Consider the following 24,899-nt stretch of genomic DNA (forward strand, 5'->3'; position numbering starts at 1 on the left):
GCTTTCATTTCACACACTGATATACAGTCACGTGAAAAAGTAAGTACACCCCATGTAAAGTTTTGCCTTTTTCCAACATATTTCAACATACAGCTATTTGATCTTCATTTCAACAATATTGATAGATAAAGGTGATATAATATAACAAATATCATGAAACATTTACATTTTGTAGTCCATTGTATAATTTAAATAAACATAAATGCAAATTTCGCATGTGGATTTTCGCAAAACCCCTGCTCTAGTAGGGAAAATGGCCTTTAAAATGCATGTTGTTGTTTGTTTTGTTCTATGATGGTACCATCAGTTCGTACAAGGTAACTCACTGTGCTCCAAGTGAGTGAAACAAGAACATTCCCAATGTCTCTATCCCGGCATCAAGCCAAAGTCGATCCGCTCCAGTGATCGTCAGAATGATGTCGTATCGAAACCAGAATCCCGCTCGGTTGACAGTCACACTGCCAAAGATGGGCGAAGGCACCCTCCCGAAGCGACAGGGAAATCACACCTTCTGGTACGGTGAACCGTAATTTCCCATTCAAAATCCACGTTTCACACACACACCAGATTAACGTCTGGATGTGGTGAAAATGGTTGAAGCGAGGTGAAAAACCTGGAGCGATGCGAAAATCGGGCGCGAGTCAAAATGGCCAACGGCCCGTTCTCGAGACATAATGGCACTCCAACGATTCTCCTCGGAATCGACCGCAAAACCTGTCACGCAGGTTTATCTGTCACAGCGATGACACCTCTGTCACAGGAATCCCTTTCCCGGGAAACCCAAAGTTCACTCATGACGCTCGTTCGCCAACGTTTGCTCCAGACCTCAAAGCAGCTCGGCTTTCTTGTCGAACTCCTTCGCTCTGCCCTCTTTTTTTTCTCTTCTTCTTCCTCTTCGCTGTCGTCCGGTTCCGGTTTCATTTAAAACATTAACTTTTTTTTACCTTTTGAAAATAGTAATCTCTATTTCACTTAAACGATAACAATAATAGTACATGGAACCAAAAATGTTTACAGTGGATGAAAACCACAACAACAGAAGTGACGAATCCGTAACACTATATAAGGTCTCATAGCTGACAATGCATATCAGAGCAAAAACCAAGCCATGAGGTCGAAGGAACTACCTGCAGAGCTCAGAGACAGGATTGTGTCGAGGCACAGATCTGGGGAAGCCTACAAAAAAAAAAATCTGCTGCATTGAAGGTTCCCAAGAGCACAGTGGCCTCCATAATTCTTAAATGGAAGAAGTTTGGAACAACCAGGACTCTTCCTAGAGCTGGCCGCCCGGCCAAACTGAGCAATCGGGGGAGAAGTGCCTTGGTAAGAGAGGTGACCAATAACCCGATGGTCACTCTGGCTGAGCTCCAGAGATTCTGTGTGGAGATGGGAGAAACTTCCAGAAGGACAACCATCACTGCAACACTCCACAGATCTGGGTTTTATGGCAGAGTGGCCAGACGGAAGCCTCTCCTCAGTGAAAGACACATTAATAGATCAGGTAATTGAAAGGCTCAGCACATGCATGACATTATAACATGTTAGATCAGGTCATTAAAAGGATCAGAACATGCATGACATTATAACATGTTAGATCAGGTCATCGAAAGGATCAGACCATGCATGACATTGTAACATGGTAGATGAGGTCATTGAAAGGATCAGAACATGCATGATATAACATGTTAGATCAGGTCATTGAAAGGATCAGACCGTGCATGCCATTATAACATGTTATATCAGGGCATTGAAACAATCAGAACGTGCATGACATTATAACATGTTAGATCAGAATGTGCATAATATTATAACATGTTAGATCAGAACATGCATGACATTATAACATGTTAGATCAGGTCATTGAAAGGATCAGTACGTGCATGACATTCTAACATGTTATATCAGGGCATTGAAACAATCAGAACGTGCATGACATTATAACATGTTAGATCAGGTCATTGAAAGGATCAGTACGTGCATGACATTCTAACATGTTATATCAGGGCATTGAAACAATCAGAACGTGCATGACATTATAACATGTTAGATCAGGTCATTGAAAGGATCAGTACGTGCATGACATTCTAACATGTTATATCAGGGCATTGAAACAATCAGAACGTGCATGACATTATAACATGTTAGATCAGGTCATTGAAAGGATCAGTACGTGCATGACATTCTAACATGTTATATCAGGGCATCAAAACAATCAGAACGTGCATGACATTATAACATTTTAGCTCTTCCACGAGCCTCGATTCAGTATACAAAAAAACAAACAAAAAAAAAAACATGTTATATCAGGGCATTGAAAAAATCAGAACGTGCATGACATTATAACATGTTAGATCAGAACGTGCATGATATTATAACATGTTGGATCAGAATGTGCATAGTATTATAACACGGATCAGATAATTGAAAGGATCAGCACATGCCTGACCTTATAACATGTTTGATCAAAACATACATGACATTATAAAATGCTAGATCAGGTAATTGAAAGGATCAGAATGTGCATGATATACCATGTTAGATCAGGTCATTGAAAGGATCAGCACATGCATGACGTTATAACATGTTAGATCAGGTCATTAAAAGGATCAGAACGTGCATGACATTATAACATGTTAGACCAGGTCATTGAAAGGATCAGACTGTGCCTCACCATTCTAAATTCCCGAAAGTAATATTTACTTCTGTGAACTCCATGACAACGGCAGGAAGGGTTATGTTATTAACCTTTGGGGGTTATATGGACAGCAGTAGATCTACGATCAGGAGCGATTGTTGACGTGATAAGCATGGACTAATGTCCGGATTTCTCCAAATATATTTCAGTTTTGTGAAACAGCATTATCGACCATTTAAAAAGGTAATCAAAAGTGTTTGTGGTTTACAATAATTATATTTCCTGTAGAAGCCGTTGTTCCCATGGAAACGCCATTATAACTGAGCTATTTATACACGTTATCACTGCAGGAAACATTGAATTCCTTAACATTGCAGGATTATTCCTTGGGGAAGTGGGACATTATTAGTATTAATATTGCTTTGAAATAACATCAAGAATACGCGATTATCATTAATTTTGTTATTAAAAGCATCTATGGAAAAACGGCACGAAAAATCTTATTTATTTAACATTGATATACATCTCAACATGGAACCCCATTGATGGCATGGAGGGGAAAACCTGCTCGGGGAGGGGGAAAATGAATGCGCTACAACTTTCATTGTGTAACCCTTCGTCCTCCTGTCAAATTTGTTTGAGATTGGATAAGTAATGACGGAATGTATCGCGGTCAAAAAATCACAGACAGACACCAAATTGCGTATTTTAGTGGGATACCGAGTTGCCAGAAATTCGACTTAGGCCTTTAAATCTCAGTTTGAACAAGTCGAGCATCAATTTTATATGTAGAACAGGTCGGTGACAGGCGATATTAAAATGAGCTTCGTACGGCCAACCCACCGACTGACCGATCATCTGTCCATTTAATTTTGTGTACTCGATATTTCAAAAACTGTTGAAAATTTAGCTTTCATATTGCAGGATTCTTCATGACATTATCTCAACCTGAATAGATCACAGCTGTGATTGGCTGAATTATGTTTCTGTAGCAACTATCTCAGTAACATGGCTTGTGTACATGATATTTCAAAAACTGTTCAAGATTTAGCTTTCGTATTACACTGATCTATTCCTCATACCACCCAAAAGGTGGGGGCCCCAGAGAAGATACTTGTTTTACTGCCTGTGCATGTCTGGCAGTCAAACAATATTGAAAATCATTCCAAACAGGAAACTTATTTTTAAGATCGTCATAAACGACACAAACAACATATATGAAGAACTAAATAAGTAAAGTGTTAAATATAAGGTGGTGTCAAAGATGCTGCCTCAACGATGGTAAACTTCGGATTTTTTTTTTTTTTTTTACGACCTTTAAAATCTTTATTTTATTTCAATCAAATTATCGTATGTGGATGATGAGGCTTCAGTGTTCGAATACTGAACCTCTTCCAGTGGCTGACCATGCATGGAAATATATAGCTGGGTTGGTTTGACGATCCTGCAGTGACAGAATGACATTGCGAGATGTGGCAGGATTGAAAAGCCATTTCATTGATCAGACCAGTTTATCCAAAACTGGAATATTTACCAGGATATCCTCACATAACATCTGCATATGATGTGCGGACAGGATAGCCGACTTTTAATTTCCCATCTGAAAGCCTTTGTGCTCCAAGTGAAAGCACCCCTATTGGCAAGGCACCAGAATGTCGCTATTTAGTTGAATTTGACCCCTGTTTTAGAGTTGAGCTCGAGAACAGGCGACTTATAAGTGATCACATTACCTTATGTTGAGGCACCAAACATTCTCCTGATCTCTTTATTACATTTAAATCCCAATATCTTGGTTCTCACATATTTCACAAGCTTTTGATTTCTTTGTTGAATGTTGATGAAAAAACGATAAACATAAATCACACACCTTTCTATTCAGTAAGTCTCGCATCATGCCTAGCTAGCATTCATGTTCATCCTTTTTCTTTTAAAGAGAGTGGTGAGTGGAATTCATTACTCCCGCCAGGGAGTAATGCATTCGATCGTGTCCGTGTGTGTGTGTGTGCGCGTATGTGTGTTCGTATGTTCGTGTGTTTGTGAACAATATATCTGGAAAAGTTCTGAACGGATTTGGATGAAAGTTGGTGGGATGATTGCCCTTGGGATAAGGAAGAATTGATTAGTTTTTGGTGAAGTTCAGGATATTATTCCGGATCCAGGAATTTTTTGAAGGATTTTTTACCATTGGAAGATAGGGCTCAGCAGCGGCCACCCACGGCGGGAGTACGCGCTCTAATGAATGGCATTATAGGTGATTTTTTGGTATTAATCATTTGCAAGAACATTTTGCCCTCATGCTCTGAAGAACAAAAGATGTGGGCAAATTGTTAGTATTCTTTTATTAATGCGTTTATTTCCTATATGTGGTATATTGGTCACAGTACTATCTTTATTTGCTTGGCAGTGTATATGTATGATAAATCTGGGGCAGGAGATCTTGAGCATCCGATGACTTGCCATGACCAACTGTATCTATTCAATCAGCCCTCGGTCCCCCCCCCCCTTCCCACCCTCTCCACTCCCCCCCACCCCCGGTGTGGATTGATTATATCTCACACTCCTCCTTTTTTCTTATCTTCTAACTTTTTATTTCCACAGATTAACCAGATAAATGAGGAGTGCCAGGAGCTACGCAGCCGCCTGTCTACAGGAGCAGTGGCACAGGAGAGACGACGTGCTGATGCCCTGGAGACTGGGAAAGTCATACTGGGCCAGAAAATTACGAGCTTAGAGGTGGAACTGGCTGAAATCCGGGCAAGAGCCGATGACGCCAGAAACAGGGCTGAAGGAGAGCGACGAACCTTAGCACAGCAGTTGGCAGACACGCAGGCTGCATTGAGTATAGCCGAGGTAGGTCCTCTATCAAAGTAGACTTTGCAATGAACCTGATGATTCTATCTATCGATTATACAGTATATAATAGGCGAATGCTGTCTATCATTGAAACCCTGAAACACGGAAACGCTCTTCGGAGAGAAAAAATATTAAGTAACAGTTGCTTCAAATTAATCCACACCGACAGGGAAATGATAATTTTTTTCAATCAGACAAAAATGGTGAATCAGGGCAGTAAAAAAAGACATGGGAACATGTAAATATTTTTTTCAAAAGGACTGAGGGGTACTGATTTTATTGATGTATTGTATGTATGAATAGTTGCAGTGATTCTTTACAGAATTCTGATTATAAGTTCAAATTGCACGCTAAGTTTTTGCCATGCTTGATGACTTCCTCACAAACTGCTTGTTTTTGCACTACTGTTGCCATTTATAGATTGGAGCTGCAATTTGAAAACAAAGCAGTTTCTTACATACCGCTATTTTATATGTTGGACAAGGTGCTGCTTCCTCTTCTCCTCCGCTCTTTTATACAAGAGCAAGACTCATGGAAGAACAAGATAGAGCTGTCACTAGGTTGGTAGGGCAACAATTGGGCACAAGCAGTGACGAAAAGAACGAACAGAAAAACAAGCATTCTGAGTATTGCGCTGCAATACATGTCCCCTACCAAAGTTCAAAGTGCCATAACTTTGTCAAAAATGATCGAATATGCAAATGTATGCACGGTTGATGCTGGTTTTCAAACTTGATCTGCGTTATGCTGAGACACATGTGTGTACAAAATTTTGTTGAAATCAGCCAATGTTTGGTGCAGTTATCGTACGGAAACCAAACTGTGACAGACGAACAGACGGATCTAATTAAATATGCAAATTTATGCACGGTTGATGCTGATTTTCAAGCTTGATCTGAGTTATGCTGAGACACGTGTGTACAAAATTTTGTTGAAATCAGCCAATGTTTGGTGGATATCGCACGAAACCAAAGTGTGACAGACGAACCTCATTAAATATGCAAATTTATGCACGGATGATGTGAGACCGGGTTATCCTGACCGGGTTATCCTGACCGGGTTATCCTGACCGGGTTATCCTGACCAGGTTATCCGCGGACCGTGGAAGCTAGGTTACTTCTGACGCGTACTGTATACTGCTAAGAGGGCAAAGTATCAGATACATATTTAAAGAAGTATTCACGCAGATGATACGCACAGAAGCATATGGTAAAGTGACACTCCAACCTCTCTAGATGTATTGTTGATTTATTGGTAAACTATGTGAATTCAATATATTCTTGCCTGATATGAAGAAATGTGTCAATGGAAACAAAATTCAGTGAAAACGTTTTTGACTTGATGCTTATTCGAGGAAAGCATTTTAAAGAACAGTCCACGATTACAGCATATTGTACACAAGGAATATTAACAGCTTTGACTTACCGCACTCCAAATTGTAGTCCGGAAAACTGTTGGGGAAATTACCAAGGGTTATTTACCTACAGGTTCTGAATCGTTCCCAATCACTAATTACCTCAGGACGGGCTCACCTGTGATTCGCACTCGGGACTTCGATTTATACACCTCGCAGACAGGTCAGCAGAAGCACGACAAAATACGTTGTTTTTCAAGATCAATGATCGATGTGTATATATATGTTGCTCGGCTTGGCTCCGCCCCTCCTGAAAGAGCGCGCTGTGTCGCGCTTTTGACGTTCGCGAGACGAGGCTGAGGGCGCACGTTGCGGCTTGAGGAGAAATCTAGAATAAACAAAGTGCCATATCTTTGTCAAAAATGATCGAATATGCAAATTTATGCACGGTTGATGCTGGTTTTCAAACTTGATCTGAGGTATGCTGAGACACGTGTGTCACACCTCGCCTCGTTGATAAGCCCGCAAGGTCGCTCTGTGCAGCGGCCTGCACGTATTGCACTGTGTGAATTATATAAATTATTACCAACTCACGGTCTGAGGTACTGGCGCTTCAAGAGATATCCATTTTATTTTATTTTAATATTTTCGTTTAATTAACGATATCTGCCAAACCACGTGCCCTATCGCAAATTCCAAAATGACATTTTAGTAGACTGACATGCTGAACAGATTTGTGAAGTTTCCCCTCGATTGGATCAAAATGAGGGAGGAGCTCGGTTTTAAAGGTTCATGCTTAAAAACGTCATAACTCTGAAACCTTGTGACGCATGACGTCATGCTCGCTGACTTTTTTGTTCATCATGGGTATGCGATTCTGCCTGCAAAGCTTGGCCTCGATCTGTTCAGCCGTTGCAGAGAAAAAGGGGTTTTCGTGTTTTCACGAAAAACAATATGGCGCCCGAACCACGTGACCTGTGACGTCATAATTACCACTAAAATATTCTACAGACCGAGTCCCTCCTACGGTGAAAATTTGATCTCAATCGGTCCTATTATTGCAGAGAAATTGGTTTTTAAAGGAAATTTAACTTAAAATGGCACTGAGTGAAGGATCATCAGAATTATCAGAATTCCCAAAGTTCAAAGTGCCATAACTTTGTCAAAAATGATCGAAACGTCGTGAAGTTCGAACTTGATCTGTATCTTATCATGAGGAAACCATGTGCCAAGTTTGAAATCATTAGCATTAAGCGTTTAGAAAAAAAGTCTGGAAAACTGTTTTTTGCGTGACGGATTGACGGACTGACGGACTGACGGACTGATGGACGGCGTGCAAACCTATAGTCCCCTCCGGTGTACACCGGTAGGGGACTAATAAGAGGGAGACTTAGAGGAGGGGAGAAAACACTGAAACGAGGAAGAGTGTTGGATTAGGAAGGGTTAATGTGGATAATAAAGATCACAAATCGGGATGGGGGACATGAGGTGGCGGTGCATTGCCTTCCTGAAACCATGGTGGGAAGAGTGTGAATGAACGGCCTCTGGAAGGAGATTCCACAGACGGGAGAAGTAAGGAATACTGGGGAGAAGAGTTTCTGGGGAGGGTCGGAGTACCGAGAGAGCAGATGGAACAATATTGGAGCAGAAGCTGTAAAAAAACGAAAAAAGAGCAAGACCACCAACCTACCAATGTTGTGAATGCAACAAACCTAATCCTTCAGGCTCTTGCCTGGAGATTCCAATAATGTTGAGAGCTGTCTTGCCTCTCCCCATTAATTAGCAAATGTTTTGGTGACATGGTTTAACCACCGATATATGTGCATTCTTCCTCTTCATTTTTATGCAGCATATGGCTGCCGGTTTGCATCATTGCTGGGAGCACAGCTGTGTCGCTGATGCATTGCCTCCTGTAGATTAGAGCAGGTATTTGTGATTTTAATAAAAGTGTGCCGGTGATAATTGGCTTACGTTTCACTTAGACGTTTTCATAGGGTTTTCACAGGATCTTTCATGTCCACCAACTAATTCCAGCAAATGGGATGCCTAATTTTAACGTCCATCTGAGGGATGAATCACACAACGATTAATCATCCTGCCAGTGAAGCACCAGGGTAACGATCTCTTGCTGGGTTGACATTTGAACCCAGGCTAGACAGCTCAGCTCAGATGCAAGTGTCCATAGTCCATACATCTGGGCTACCCTGCCAGCCCTTTCCTGTATATTTAGCCAACACACAAAATATACTGGGCTTCATCCAGTGTTAAAATCCATTTTTCTACTTTAAATACAACTCGTTTTGAGTTTTTGAATACCTGTACCAGAATCTTATGAAGTCAACCTGTGCGTTTTAATTACGACAAAAATGGTGCAATACTTGTTTCAGCACAGGATGCAGCTCAACTTCGATGGAGAAGTTTATCTGATTATTTTGTACTTGACAAGCGGTGGGATAGAGATTTCAGAGAATAGCTCAATGTTGATTGCCACACATAGCTGCTGTGATTACTTTGTGACGTCACAGCTATTTTTGGATCAGATCATATTCAGATCATGATCAGATCAGATCAGTGTTTTGGATCAGATTCGGCAATGGTTGCTAGAGTGAGATGTGCATGGAAGAAGTTTCTGGAACTGAGTGGCGTGCTGATGATGAGGGGAGTGTCGTTGAAGCTGAAGGGAAAGGTGTATGCTGCATGTGTGAGAAGTGTTATGATTGATGGGAGCGAGACATGGGTCATGAACGAATAGCAACAACGAAGGCTGGAAAGGGTGGAAATGCGAATGGTTCGACAGATGTGCGGAGTATCGTTGAGAGAGAGGAAGACAAATGATGAATTGTGAAAGATGATGGGAATGGAGCCTGTGATTGATGCTGTGAAGAGGAACAGGTTGAGATGGTTTGGTCATGTGTTGAGGAAGGATGAAAGTGACTGGTTGAGAAGAGTGATGGAAATGAATGTAGAAGGAAGTAGAGGACGGGGAAGACCGAGAAAGACTTGGCCAAAGATGGTGGAAGAAGAAATGCGGGCAAGGGGGTTAACAAGGGACGATGCAGAAAATAGGGCAAAATGGAGAAGATTGTCATGGGGACCACAAGGCTAACCCCCACTCTAGTAGGGAAAATGGCCTTTAAAATGCATGTTGTTGTTGTTGTTGTCACAGCTATTTTTGATAACTTGGCCCTGGTGATCGAGATACTGAAGTTGTGTCGACTCGAGTTATTTTCTTAATTTATGGTGAGAAGTGGTTCCGAATGTACGTATGACATAACCTGATCTGTTTACTTTATTTTTGTTCCATTGCTATTAATTAATTTATACATCATTCAACTACGTACTCTAATGATATTAGGGTTAGAACTTTGACCTTTTTGTGTGCTTTATTTTTTTCTTCAATTTATTTTGAGATTAAATAGTTGGCCGTAGTTTATGGTCGAGCCTGAGGTCCGAGTTGCACTATGCTCGGTCCTGTGCGTACCTGCAGTCCGAGGGCCAAATTTCCCGCGAGCACGCTGAGCAAGCGAAGAGGGATGAGAACAAATGCCGGGAGCAGAACCTGCATCTGTCCACCAAACTACGCCATGCCGAGAGAGACACCGGAGCCCAGCTCGCCAAGGTTTGATTTCACCATCGGTTTTGCATGACAGCCATTGCAGTACTGTATTTATATAGATTTTAAAGTTATCGTTCTGGCAGGAGATTCTCACACATGTGTCACCTTGATATGGTTGCATTCTGCGGCTGCAGCTAGGCCACTGTGCGGTGCCCTCCCCCCATAGGCCACGACAGAAATTTCGAGCTTGACCAAAGTACCGTCACGCTATGACGTACTTTTTCAAAAGGTATTCTGGGATCATTAGTCGTGTTGTGAATTTAAGTGGGCAGTGCAAATGGCACAACATCCCTTTTGTAGGATAGCACACTCATTGATGCAACACCTTATCTGCAAATTACCATGATGATGGTTTATAGTAATGCCATGAATCAACCCTTAAAGTACAAAGCTCGACAGTAAATGCACTGAGCTATCCTATCAGCCCACACTGGCTTTTCACATGGCAGAATACATTTCGAAATGGCAATGGGTTTATTTTTAGAATATGCACAGGACACAATGAGCAAAATTCATGTGACTTGAGTGGAATGTGCCCCAACTGTGCTTGATGTTTTCTCATTTTAATTTAAACTTGCTCATTATTGTTTGGCTGGGTTTCTGCCACATTTTCAGGATGGAGTCGATTTTAAAGAGCGATGCGCACAGTTACATGACTAACATCAATGTGCATTGCATGGGATATGGACCGAAGTATCATTCACTGCGCAGTGGTCTTGGGAGGTGTATGTAGTTAGACCATGGTTTACGTCGCTGATGGGTTCATCAAAAGTGCGACAAATATCGAAACGATGTAAATCAAAGCAATTTTTCTCATAAGAATGAATGCACCAAGCCATCTGATGATTAGGAAACTATACAGTCATGGCCAAAAATATTGGCACCCTTGCACTTTTTAAAAATAACACAATTTTGTGTAAAAATAAGTTGAAATTGACAAAAGTATTTGGTTTCCACAATTCTTTATTTCACTGTTAATATTACAGAACCTTTGTTTTTGATTCAGAACTTAATATATCCTTTTAAATAAGAAAATAAAAAGAAATGGCATTGACAAAATTATTGACACCCCAGACTTAATATTTGGTAGCACGGCCTTTGGACAAAGCAACTGCAGTCAAGCGCTTCCTTTAGCCATGATTGAGCTTCCTACACCTCTCTACTGGGAGTTTGACCCACTCTTCTTGTGCAAACTGCTCCAGTTCTCCCAGATTTCAAGGGTGCCTTCTCCCAACTGCTGTCCTGGGTCTCCTACCATGGAACCCCCTTTCATTGAGTTGCAGACGGATGGTGCGAGTTGAAACTGTCGTACCTTGTGTCTGAAGGTCAGTTTGAATCTGTTTGGTTTATCGAGGTGCTTTCTCCACCATTCAAACAACCCTTCGCTGCAATCTTCGATCAAGCTTTCTCTTGCGGCCACGTCCAGTAAGGTTGGCTACAGTGCAATGTGCCTTAAACTTCCTGATAACATTGCGTACAGTGGACACAGGAACATCAAGGTCTCTGGAGATGGACCTGTAGCCTTGATATTGTCCATGTTTGGCTACAATCTTGTGTCTGACCTCCTCAGACAATTCTCTGGTTTTCTTTCTTTTTTGCATGCTCATTGTGGTACATACGGGGACACAAAACAGCAGAATGACTCCTTTTCTCCATTCAAACTGGTCGAATGAGTGATTTTTATATTGCAGGCACATGGAACTCACCACAGGTGAGTTTAATTCCAAAGTAAAGGAGAATCACCTGCTTGAAATCTAATGTTTTCGAACAACTTCTAAAAAGTACCAATAATATTGTCCAGGCCATTTTTGGATTTCTGTGTGGAATAAGCTAAGATTTAGTAGTTTTTACAGATTTTTTTTGTTTCGTAACACTGGAAACCAAAGAAATACATACAGTCATGGCCAAAAATATTGGCACCCTTGCACCTTTTTCACATAATGCACCATTTCTTCCAGAAAATTGTTGAAATTAAAAAAACATTTTGGTATCCACATATGTATTTGTTGGGTCTCTCTCATGGGTCTCTGTCGGTCATGTCCAGACATGGGTCTCTGTCGAAGGTCATGGGTCTTGTAGCAGGACAATGACCCCAAACACACTTCAAAAAGCACCCAGGAATGGTTCAAGACAAAACGCTGGACTTTTCTGAAGTGGCCAGAAATGAGTCCAGATCTAAATCCCATTGAACACCTGTGGGGAGATCTGAAAACAGCAGTTGGGAGAAGGCACCCTTCAAATCTGGGAGAACTGGAGTTCTGGAGTTCAAATTGCACAAGAAGAGTGGGTCAAACTGCCAGTAGAGAGGTGTAGGAAGCCCATTCATGGCTACAGGAAGCGCTTGACTGCAGTTATTTTGTCCAAAGGCTGTGCTACCAAATATTAAGTCTGGGGTGTCAATCATTTTGTCAATGCCATTTCTTTTTATTTTCTTATTTAAAAGGATATATTAAGTTCTGAATCAAAAACAAAGGTTCTGTAATATTAACAGTGAAATAATGAATTGTGGAGACCAAATACTTTTGTCAATTTCACTTATTTTTAGAGAAAATTGTGAGTTATTTGAAAAAAGTGCAAGGGTGCCAATATTTTTGGCCACGACTGTACCTTTGTCTCATGTGTGTGTGTGTGCATTTTCATGCCCTTCGCGCATATTCAGATGGAAGAAATGAAACACGTCCATACGAGGGAGGTGACGAGCATTCACCTCGAGGCTGCCCAGTGTCGCACCCAGCTCGAGCAGGAGAAGGACGACGTGCAAGATCAGCTCGAAGGTCTCTGGAAACCTTGCACCGGGTCTTTTTTGGTCTTTCCATTGTTTCAAGAACCATCTCGCATGAATATATTTTCTGCTGTGATAAGAACAGAACATTATGTTTGACCTTTAAAATTTTAATAGATTTATACTGTAAGGCCAACTGTAAGGCCAAGAGGGGAAGAAGTGGGATCTCTCACTCTTCCCTGCTCCTCCTTCCCCCACCTCTCTCTCTCTCTCCCCGGCCCCCACCCTCCTCTCCTCCCTCTCTCTCTCCTCTCGTCTTTTCTGATTCGTTCATTCCCTTGCTTTTAGGGCGTCCAACTGTTGCCACTGTATTATTCCCTGTAATATCATACCCTTCTTCACCTTGCTCTTCCATGTGCCTCAATATTGTGGAGGGGGGGGAAATAAAAGTGGTTGCATTAAATTTGCACCGTATAGGAACATTACTTCGTAACAAAATACTAATTCTGATCCAATTATAAACTGTACAAGCATTTCCAGCACTCGTAGGTTTGCTACTTCTACATGAGTGTGACTTTCCTTGCTGTCATCACAATTTGAAAATAATTCTTCCTTTAAAAGTGAGGTCCTAAAAATAATAAATAACATAGATCATAATTTCGAGCTGGTAGGATGGGTTCGAATCTCATCCCAGCTATAAACTGTCATCTTGGTGTTTGACAAGCAGAATGATTCCTCAATGTGTGTGCTGTCCCTCGGATGAATGTTAAGCTGGGCGTCTCATCTACCAGCATTGGTTGGTGAATGTCAGATTCCACGGTGCCATTTGTGAAGAGTAGGTGAGTTATCACCACCATCACAAAGAAATTCCAAGTTCCTGCTGTAATCTACAGTGGGAACTACATCATTGGTCCAGCTGTGCTCCCAGCTACCCGCAGCCATGTGCTGATTAGAAAAGAAGAACCATACCTTCCATGTATATCGTTGCATGAAATGCATGTTTTGAATCCTACAGATGCGGGTCAGGACAGGATGCATGGGGTGCACAAGGTGGATACAGAAGGAAACTCTCAGAAGGGAAAACTGGAAATTTGGAAGGAGGAGTGATTGGGATGGTGTGGGGGGGGGGGGGGGGCGTTAGCAAAGGTAGAAAAGATCATGAGTTTGGATTGGGGATGATCTGAGATGGCGGTGATCAGCCGTCCTAAATACCTGGAGGAAAGAGTGAGATTGAAGAGAATGTGGAAGTTGGTTCCACAGGTGGGGAAAAAAAGAGGAACGAATAAGTGGAGGTGAGCAGTGATCCCAGATTTAGGTAGTTTAACCAGAAGGGGGTAGATGGTGGACCATGTGTGTCTGGGGGGGGAGGAGGTGCAAATAATGGAAAGAGCAGAGGATACAAGACCAGAAAGGAGGCGGGAGAAGAACTAGAGATCACCGACCTGTCTGTGATGGGAGAGTGATAGACCCATAGACTCAGCTTCATCACGGGAGATTCCAATGATCTTGGAGCACTTGGTTTCCACATTGTCAAGCTGAGCAAGATATGAGACAAAGGAGCCAGCCCAGAAGAGAGAGCAGTGTTCCATCACGCTGTGCATGAAGGCCTTGTACTGTAGGTGGATAGGAGTTCAGACATGATCAAAATGCAAGATCTTTATCACAAGATCAAAACACATATAATCTTTGCATGACCTTTGATCTTGCGCTAAAGCTAGTGGGTTCAGCTTTGTCACAATGTATAGAATAAAAGGGCTTGTTTGCTTAAGTTTGGAATAAGCCATTTTGTTTTGCCATTGAGAACTTGATTCTTAATCGGCGCTGCCCAAGACTTATTGATATGAACTTTTGAAACATACCCAGTGACCACTGCACACTGCCTCTTTTGAGTGGTGGTCCATGGCACTGTGGCTACCTCTCTGCTTTTCTCTTAGTTTGACTCATTTGGTGATTCCTTGCCAGCATTGCGAACAGAGCTGCACTTTGAGAAGGAGGAGCAAGCTAAGCTGGAGAAACGACTCGTGGCTGCTTCCAAGGATGCGACTCAGCGTGAGCATTCCGCCCAGCAGCAAGAGAGCGCTCGTTACACAGCACTGCTACAGCAAAAGTAATGGAATACACAGCGCTCAAAACGCATAACCTATTCGCCACCACTCAAACCATAAGGTTGTCATTAAAAAAAGTTATTTGATATTCTCAGCTGTTACATGTCATCTCGAAAGGTGAAGGTTACTCACGCTGAGAAACCAGCAGGTGCCTGTTGTGAGCTCAGTGTAAATAGCCTGTTCTGCCTATTGCCATCTTGGATCATGAGTGTCTCAAAATTGGAAATGGCCCTTTGCTGGGAAAACTTTTCTTATCTTGTTTTATTTTCATTTTTGGAGTGGTACGGTGAACCCCGTGCTTTTAAAGCGGCTCCTGCTTTTTATTTAATGAGAATGATAGATGAAGTCTAAGTGCAAATAAGAAAAGGAACAATACCATGGTTTATATTTTGAGAGGTGTATGTACACTGTCATCACTATATTATTTAGACTTAGGAATGGTAGAAATGTTTCCTTATACTGATAATATGTACCATACTCTTACATGATGTCCCATACTCGTTACAGAGCCTTTGTGCAGTCAAATCAGTTTCTTAGCAAGGGTTTTACTGGGTGGTTTGCCATTGCCACCCCAGCAGTAGTTAGAGACTAAAGACACCACCTTGTCTTTCCGGTACCATGAAAGAATTACAAATTCCTGTCCAAATAAAGTTCAGTCAAACATCAGGCCTGGCTCGTTGGTTCATGAAACAGTTGGGCCAAAGAAGAGCAACATCTCCCCCCCCCCCACCCCCACCCCCCTCCGCCCATCCCACCTCACAAGAAGATGAGACCAAGCAGGGCTGTTACTGAAGTAGCTGATGGAATACTAAAGTCCACCCACACCCCAAACGTGTTTTAATGCTTTAGCCTTCATCATCATCATCATGTACCATACCCTATGCAGAGTGTTGGTTTTGGCAAAGCAGTTACGAGGCTACAATCCTGGACGGGTTGCCACTCCGACTCAGGAAGTCAGGGCAGGAATTTGTAATTAGTTCAGGGTGCTGGCGTTTGCTCGCCTACTATTCACGAAGGATGCCGTAGGGATATTTAGCGTCCACCAACTATTGCCGGCAGATGGGATGCCTGTTTATCGTCCATCCGAGGGACGGCAGACCCATCGATGCCTCAACCTACCTTCGATACACTGGGATGACCGTTTATAGCTGCATTGAGATTCAACCATAGGCTCGACAGCTGAAAGGCAAGTGCACATATCTGTAGGCTATCCTGCCATCCCACTCTTTGTACTATCCTTTGCTAATACTGTACCAGGTTTCGCTACTAGAGTGGTGCCTCTGTTTATCATGTCACTTGTGCCTTACATACTCGGACATAGACTAATCTGGTTTTCAAGCGCTCATCCAGTCAAATCCACAGACTCGAGCTGGAGATGCTGCAGAGCCAGGCTGAAGATCGTGAGGCATCTTTCTTGGCTGAGCGTTCTCGTTGGGAGGAAGAGCGTACTGCATGTCAAGCGGCAAAGGAGATGATAACTCGAGAAGTGCTTGCTCTGCGGTAAGTTAACCTATGATGTGAGAAAAGGTTTATTCTGTTAAGTCAACTGTTGACCACACTTTCATCCCACCCAAGCGTGCGTGTCGCTGCTGGTTTTGTCCATAAACTACTCTGTGTGGTTGCTGTTGTTGGTCGCAGTTACACCATGCATCCTCGCACGTTGGTAAATGGTCACGTGGTTGTTACAGGAATGAATTGCAGCAAACGAGATCAGATCTGCAGAAATGCGACAAGACAGAGGTGGAGTCCTTAAATAAGGTACTGTGCTTAACTTTGAAACGTAACAACACAGTGTTCTTACCCTTTGATTTCCTGTTAAGGAGTTTAAAAAAACAACTGGTTGTAAATTGGGAAGATCCCTGACAGTAAAATGCAAAAGGAAATGTAGCAGCTGAAGGCAGAAATGTGATACAAATGCCAAGAACAAGTTGGGAGATAAGGTAACATGTTTTATCGTGTTGGGGATATTCACTTGATGCTTCGTTTTCAGGTTCGAGTCTCGGATGTTGTGTTTGTATTGCATCTGTTCTCCTGAAAGTTACCGCTCATGTGTGCAGAACTTGGAGGCAGTGAGGGAGGACATACGGAAGCTTTCTGCCTCCGAGCACGAGCTGAGCCAGGAAAACGGGTGGCTTCAGGAGGCTGCGAGGCACAAGGACAGCGACATTAAGCACCTTACCGCCATGCTTGAACGAGCACAGACTGAGGCTGAGAGGTGAGGAGCAGATATTTATGGTGGGCGAAACTATGTCACCACGCAGGCCGGCCTTTCGAAGACCAATGACGCCATACAGGCCTTTAGACACCATGAAACAAGACCAACCTTGGAGGTCGCTGGTCATATAATTAAATTGTTAGAAAATTACATGTTCAGGAAGTTCCATAAACGATTTCTCCTGCTGATTATTTAGAGGACTTTTTAAAGTCCAGCTTGAGAATTCTACCACTCGACAAATTGCACGTTAACTGCATGAATTCTATATCCCCCAGCCCCTTTCTTCTTCTTCTTCTTATTTCATATGCTGCACGAGTGCACGTGGCTGCGATTAGCATCACTGGTTGATGGTGCGGCTGTACTGCTGATGTGACGCCCTCTGTAGGTTAGAACAGGAACTTGGAATTTGTTCAGTGTGCCAGTGATAGCTCGTGTTCTCTTTGCAAAGGACACCGTGGGACGTCTAATGCCCACAAACTAAAGCTGACAGACAGTTTAACTTCCATCTGAGGGGCGGCACACACATTAATGCCTCACCCTGTTTGTGAGACACCAGGATGACATTTTATAGCTGGGTCGGGATTTAAACCCAGGCTAGACAGCTAAAAGATGAGTGTGCATACCTCTAGGACTCTAGGTCTAGGCCATCCTTCCAGAGCCCCACCCCTCATCAATCCCTCACCCAATATACAATGGATCTGGTTTTTATCATTTTTCATGATATGAAGTTCCTCAAACAGCAAGGGCAGAACGATTGAGCCACCATTTTGACTATGTGGAAGACCAAAAAAAAAACCCCAAACAAAACTGTGTCAAATTAACCAATGTGATGGTGACGACAATGCAATGCAATTGGGCCAAAAATTTGTGTTTTTTATTTCATTTCAATTGTGTACTGTTTTTCCTAGGCTGATGCAAATACATCAAGTGGAGTGGCTTGAAGAGAAGCACCACCTGATTGATAGGAATACGCAGTTGGACAAGCGACTCGCTGAGGCGAAGAACAAGATAAGGCGTGCTGCTGCGGCCCAGAACAAGGTTTTACCGAGAGTCGTGTTTTTTGGATGGATGCCGATTTACCATCGAAATTTCTTCCACTTTATTACTTCCTGATTCCTCTTCCGCCTCCTCCCCTGCCCCCCTCCCCCACCCCCCTTTCTTTTTCTTCTTTAACCTCCACAAATCTATGACTATGTGAAACAAACGGATCTCCCCATCAAGGATGGGTAATTGCTTGGTATGGAATATGATAGGACAGCAGGGCTGTATCACAGCAACAATCCCATGACAAATTGTAAGACATTAATGATTATGCCGACAAAGTTTGGTTAATGATACGTGAAGTGGTGAGAAAGAAGATAGGAAACAAGATGTATTGGACGGACAGTCTGAGACGTCATACTTTTATTCATACTAGTACACCTGCTCACTATGGGAACGGCAGGGGGAGTCATGTTATTATCCTTATTATTATTGCCAATTATTATGACTATTACTTATGTTGGATCAGGTGATTGAAAAGATCAGACCGTGCCTCACCATTCTAAAGTCCCGGTCATAAAATTTACTTCCATGAAGGTGTCAGGGGTGGAAGGAGAGGAGTGGGGAGGGGGAAATGAATGAATGATCGTTTTAAGGCCATTTTTCCCCACTAGAGGGGGGTTAGTCTTGCTGTCCCCATGACTTCATGGTTCCCTTTTTGAGGCAATGTTTTTTTTTATGGCCAGATGCCCTTCCTGACACCAACCCTTAGGTGCCTCTGATGATGCACAGGGATACTGTGTACCTATTCTAATTTGGATCATTTACCCCAGCAAGCTGGTACTCAATTTGGCGACCTCGGAAGGATGACAGGCTGAGTCAACCCCCCTGGCATTAATTCAGCGATCGACCGGGATTCAAACTCAGGATTCTAGGATCTCAAGCTGGCACCCTAACCGCTAAGGCAACACCATGGGAGGGGCTGCAATATCACAAGTTACAAAACCGCCTTGGGGAGTGTGGAATTTTGTTTCGTAATATCATTAATATTATGCTATTATCATAGATTATGTTATTAGTTTTGTAATGAGAAGCAGCTTTGGAAAAACGCCATGAAAAACTCATTGGAAGAACTCCACGTTTGAGGCAGGAAGGGTCGTTTTATTAACTCTTGTGGTGTATATAGACTACTGCAGATCTACGATCAGGTGCGTTCATCGATGTGATAAACATTGACTGATGTCCGGATTCCTCCAAATATATTTCAGTTTAGTGTTAAACAGCATTAGCGACTGTTTAAAAATTGGTAACCTACATGCTTGTGGTTTATAATATTTTTACTTCTGGTAGAGGTGCTCCCACGAATACAGCACGATAAGCTATTTAAACACGTTAACACGGCGTTTGTTCAAGGAGGAAAAACCACTTGGGGAGGTGGGATATTATTAGTATAAATATTTTTCTGTAATAACTTATGCTATTATCATTAGTTTTGTTAATGCGGCCTTGAAAAATGCCATGGTAAAGCGATCTTTTTTTTTTCTTTTTTTTTGTATACAAGATCGAGGCTCGTGTAAGAGCTAACATTAAAATCCCCCCCCCCCCCCCCAAAAAAAAACGGACACATTAAACATATAATAAAGGGAGCGGGAGACAAGATGGGGAGAGAGAGGGAAGCACACAAGTACAACAGCAGAGAACAGGGACATCGGGAGATCTGTGGGAGGGAGAGGGCTTGGAGGGAGGAGGCATGGGAAGGGGGGGGGGGGGTGGTGGGAGAGGTATAAAACACATGGATACTGCTAGGACTTCCAGGAAAGAAGTCTGCATTTCAAAAAAGTGGATCTGGGGTGAATTAACGGGGGTAGAAAATATCAAGGTTTTGGATGGGGTAAGATAAGAGATGGTGGTGAGCAGCTGTTTGAAAGACTTGGAGGCAGGAGTGGGATTGAAGAGAGTGAGGGAGTTTGTTCCAGAGGTGGGAGTAAAGAGGAATGAAAGAGTGAAGGTGAGCAGAGAGTCTTGATTTTGGCAGTTTCACCAGAAGAGGGTTGCTGGCAGATCTTGTGTGGCCTATAGGAATATTTGGAGGACCGAGCACAGCTAGAGCTGGGGGAGCTAGGCCAGATAGGAGTCGGCAGAAGACAGAAAGACCACCTACCTACCTGCCTGCAGTGAGTGAGTGAAAGGCCCTCACAATCAGCTTCATCGCGGGAGATTCCCATGATTCTGAAAGCTTTGGTTTCAACAGTGTGAAGAGGAGCTAGGTGTGAGGCAGGAGCACCAGCCCAGAGGGGAGAGCAGTATTCCATTGAGCTGTGGATGAAAGCCTTGTATGTGGTGAGGAGCTCAGGTGTGCCAAGGAAGGACTTCACACCATGGAGGATGCCCAGTTGGCGACTGGCTTTGGAGGCCAGCTTGGAAATGTGCTTTTCCCAGGAAAGGTCATGGCAGATAGTGAGACCCAAAAGCTTGAGTGACAGAATTTCTTGGAGAGGATTGTCGAGAAAGTAGATGGGAGGGTTGTTCAGTTGGTCTTTTCGGAGAGACATGGTAAGAGTGTGGGATTTGTCAGGATTGAAAGACATGTTCCACACGTTTGACCAGTCTGTGATTGTGTCCAGGTCTGCAGAGAGTGAGGAGGCTGCAGACTGCCAATCTGAGGGATGCGTTATGGATCGGCAGAGAGTGGAGTCAACGGCAAAGAGATAGAGGATTTTCCAGAGGGTCGGAGAGATCATTGATGAAGACCAGAAAAAGCACAGGGCCCAGTACACTGCCTTGGGGAACTTCAGCCTGAACAGGAAGGGGAGATGAGAGAAATCCATTCAGGGCCACATGTTGACGATGACCAGAGAGGAAGTCTGCAAGCCATGCGTAGAGATTTCCATGGATACCATAGGAGGAGAGTTTGGTGAGCAGAGCGGGGTGCCAGACCGTATCGAAGGCACGTGATATGTCAAGGGAGACAGCTCTGATTTCCTGTTTGTTATTGAGGACCTCCATCCATTGTTGAGACAACAGAAGCAGCATGTCCAAAGTAGAGTGACCTGGTTTGAAACCAAATTGATGATCAGAGATCAAGCCAATGGAGAAGAGGAAGGATTTGATATCTGAAGCAATGATGGATTCCACGACTTTGCTGATAATTGGGAGCAGGCTGATTGGTCTGTAGTTGCAAGGATCTGATTTTGCACCTTTTTTGTGTAAAGTGGTAATGTTTGCTGATTTCCAAGATGCTGGCAGATGACCTTGAACAAAAGAGAGGGTGAAGAGAACAGAGAGAGGGTGTGAAAGAGCGGCAGAGCAGGATTTTAGGACCCGTGGGCTGATGCCGTTTCGTCCAGTTGCAGAATCAGAGTCGAGGTTTGACAGAAGTCGAGATCTTAACACTGATATACACCTCTACATGCAACCCCATTGGCAGGGAAAACCCCTTGGTAGAGAAAACCCCCTTGGGGAGGGGGGCAAATGAATTCGCTACGAACTTCACTGTGTGGTCGTTCGGCCTCCTGTCAAGTTTGGTTGAGATTGGATAATTAACGACCTACCAAATGTATCGCGTTCAAAAATCGTCAGACAGACAGACCTGTGTTGCTTTTTCTTTTAATGACATGTTTATTTGATGTTGTGCTTCATTTTTATACCTCCGCGGACTAAGTCGCCGGAGGCATTATGTTTTCGGGTTGTCTGTCCGTTGTCCATCCGTCCTAGATAGGTTTTCGTTACTGCGATAAGTTGAAAACGGCTGAAGCGATCTTAGTCAAACTTAGTGCAGGTATGTACAATGAGGTAAAGATGAACTGATTAGATTTTGCGGTCATGAAGTCAAAGGTCAGAGGTCATGTTAGGTTAAAAAAAAATCCTGTTACCGTGATAACTTGCGAACCAGTGATGGGATTCTGACCACAGTTGGTATTGGTATGTATCATGATGCAAAGGCAAAGATGAACTGATTTGATTTTGGGGTCAAGATGTCAAAGGTCAAAGTCTGTAATAGGTTTATAAAGTGAAAACGGCTGAAGGGATCTAATTCAAACTAGGTACAGGTATGTATTATGATGCAAAGATTAACTGACTAGATTATGGGGTCAAGAAGTCAAAGATCAGAGGTCATGTTAAATAAAAATTATGTTGCTGTGACAACTTGTGAACAAGTGATGGAATTTTAAATAAACTTGGTACAAGTATATATATGATGCAAAGATGAACTAATTCTATTTTGGCATCAAAGGTGAGGAGTGAGGTGATTTCGTTATTTCGGTGAGGTCAGCAGTCATGTCAGGTAAAAATGTGATACTTGAGAATAGCTGAATGGATTCAAATCAAACTTGGTACAAGTATGTACAATGATGTAATAATGTGGGTGGAGGCACATCGGTTGACATTGTGACATCGGTGTCATACAATATAGAAATTATATACCCCTTTTCAAATTTTTCACCTTTTGTTGCCTTATAGCCTGGAATTAAAATGCATTCAATCAGACTTTTTCCACATTTTATTTACCCATCGTAACCCACAATTGCCCAGTGAAAATCAAATTCTACAAATTTCAGAAAATTAATTGAAAATACAAAACTAGAATATCTTGGTTGGATAAGTGTCCACCCCCCTGAGTTAATACTTGGTGGAAGCACCTTTGACAGCAATTACAGCTGTGAGTCTGTTGGGATCAGTCTCTACCAACTTTGCATACCTTGATTGGGCAATATTTTCCCATTAGTCAGGTTCACTATGTTAACAAATATAATTTCGTTCAAAATTTTGGTAGATTAGCAAAACTATACATTTTTGGAATATTCAGAGCATGAGGAATCCAAAAATTAATGTTTACATTTGCGTAGACACCTTTGCGAAAATGACACTCAGGACAGTGATGAAGATAGTCAGGTTCACTATGTTAACAAATATAATTTCTTTCAAAATTTTGGGATTAGCAAACCTGTACATTTTTGGAATCTTCAGAGCATGGAGAATCTGAAAATCAATGTTGGCATTTGCACAGACACCTGCATGGCCGCCATTTTGGAATTTGAAAATGGCCGCCATAAAATACATATTTTGCGCGATCTCGGCTTCTAGTCAACCTAGAGACTTAATTAAATACGCTAATCCTATGTTTTCTGGGTCAAGGAATCCAATAAAGGCCTCAAAATAGTGCTCAGGATTATAGAAAAGCAACAAACAAAGGTAATTGAAAACCATTGTCTTTATATTTGTGATATAACTGTATTACATAATACATGATATTGCAAGTCCTTTGAAGTTATAGGTTGTTATAGGAAGTTATAGGTAGTATCAGATTGAACTATAAGTCCTATACACAGGATCTACGAGGTCTATACCGTTCAGGAATATGCTTTTACAGATCTTCATCACTGTCCTGAGTGTCATTTTCGCAAAGGTGTCTACGCAAATGTAAACATTAATTTTTGGATTCCTCATGCTGTGAATATTCCAAAAATGTATAGTTTTGCTAATCTACCAAAATTTTGAACGAAAAAACATAGTGAACCTGACTACATTCTTCTGTACAAAACTGTTCAAGCTCAATGAAGTTGCTTGGGGAGCATTGATGGACAGCAATCTTCAAGTGACGCCACAGATTTTCGATTGGAATTAAGTAGGGGCTCTGTCTGGGCCACTCAAGGACATTTATCTTCCTTAGCCACTCCAGTGTAGCTTTGCTGTGTGCTTCGGGTCTTTGTCATGCTGAAAGGTGAACTTCCGTCCCAATTTCAGCTTTCTTGCAGAGGGCAGCAGGTGAGTTTCCTCTGAGATATTTCTGTATTTTGCTCCATCCATTTTCACTTCTACCCTGACATGTGCCTCAGTCCCTGCTGATGAGAAACATCCCCATGACATGATGCTGCCACCACCTTGCTTCACAGTAGGGATGATGTTCTTTGGGTGATGTGCTGTGTTCTCTTTGCACAATGGTAACATTTTGCATTTCGGCCAAAAAGTTCCATCTTTGTTTCGTCAGACCACAAAACTTTTTGTCACATGGCTTCAGAAAATACGAAGTGGTTTTTTGCAAAATGGTACTCAAGGTAGGTTTTTTGAGGAATTGCTTCCTTCTTGCCACCTTACTGTGCAGGCCAGACTTGTGGAGTGCTTGGGGTATTGTTGTCACATGCACATAGTGACAAGTCTTTGCTATAAAGGCCTGTAGCTGTTTCAAAGTGGTCATTGGCCTATTGGTGACCTCTCTGATCAGTCTAATCCTTGCTTGGTTATCCAGTTTGGAGGGACGGCCTGATCTGGCATTGTCTTGTTGGTACCATACGCCTTCCACTTCTTAATGATTGTCATGACTGCTCCAAGGGATATTCAAGGACTTGGACATATTTTATACCCATCCCCTGATCTGTGCCTTTCCACAACTTTATCCTGGAGGTCTTTTGAAAGCTCC

At 42.5% G+C, this 24,899-nt stretch overlaps 1 protein-coding gene across 3 annotated transcripts in view; it reads left to right on the forward strand.

Annotated features, from left to right (window-relative positions):
* Positions 1 to 24,899, forward strand: part of LOC137438772 (centrosomal protein of 83 kDa) — a 51,899-nt gene that overhangs the window by 17,384 nt on the left and 9,616 nt on the right. For all 3 annotated transcript variants that reach the window (XM_068134122.2, XM_078767305.1, XM_068134148.2), the window contains 8 exons: positions 5,234 to 5,485; positions 10,330 to 10,461; positions 13,118 to 13,232; positions 15,143 to 15,287; positions 16,648 to 16,785; positions 16,974 to 17,043; positions 17,343 to 17,500; positions 18,409 to 18,538. In XM_068134122.2, coding sequence (XP_067990223.2) covers positions 5,234 to 5,485; positions 10,330 to 10,461; positions 13,118 to 13,232; positions 15,143 to 15,287; positions 16,648 to 16,785; positions 16,974 to 17,043; positions 17,343 to 17,500; positions 18,409 to 18,538 — 1,140 coding nt within the window. The remainder of the gene's footprint in view (positions 1 to 5,233; positions 5,486 to 10,329; positions 10,462 to 13,117; positions 13,233 to 15,142; positions 15,288 to 16,647; positions 16,786 to 16,973; positions 17,044 to 17,342; positions 17,501 to 18,408; positions 18,539 to 24,899) is intronic.

The sequence above is a fragment of the Myxine glutinosa genome, chromosome 1 (assembly GCF_964187855.1).
Source record: "Myxine glutinosa chromosome 1, kmMyxGlut1.1, whole genome shotgun sequence".
Classification (NCBI taxonomy): Eukaryota; Metazoa; Chordata; class Myxini; order Myxiniformes; family Myxinidae; genus Myxine; species Myxine glutinosa.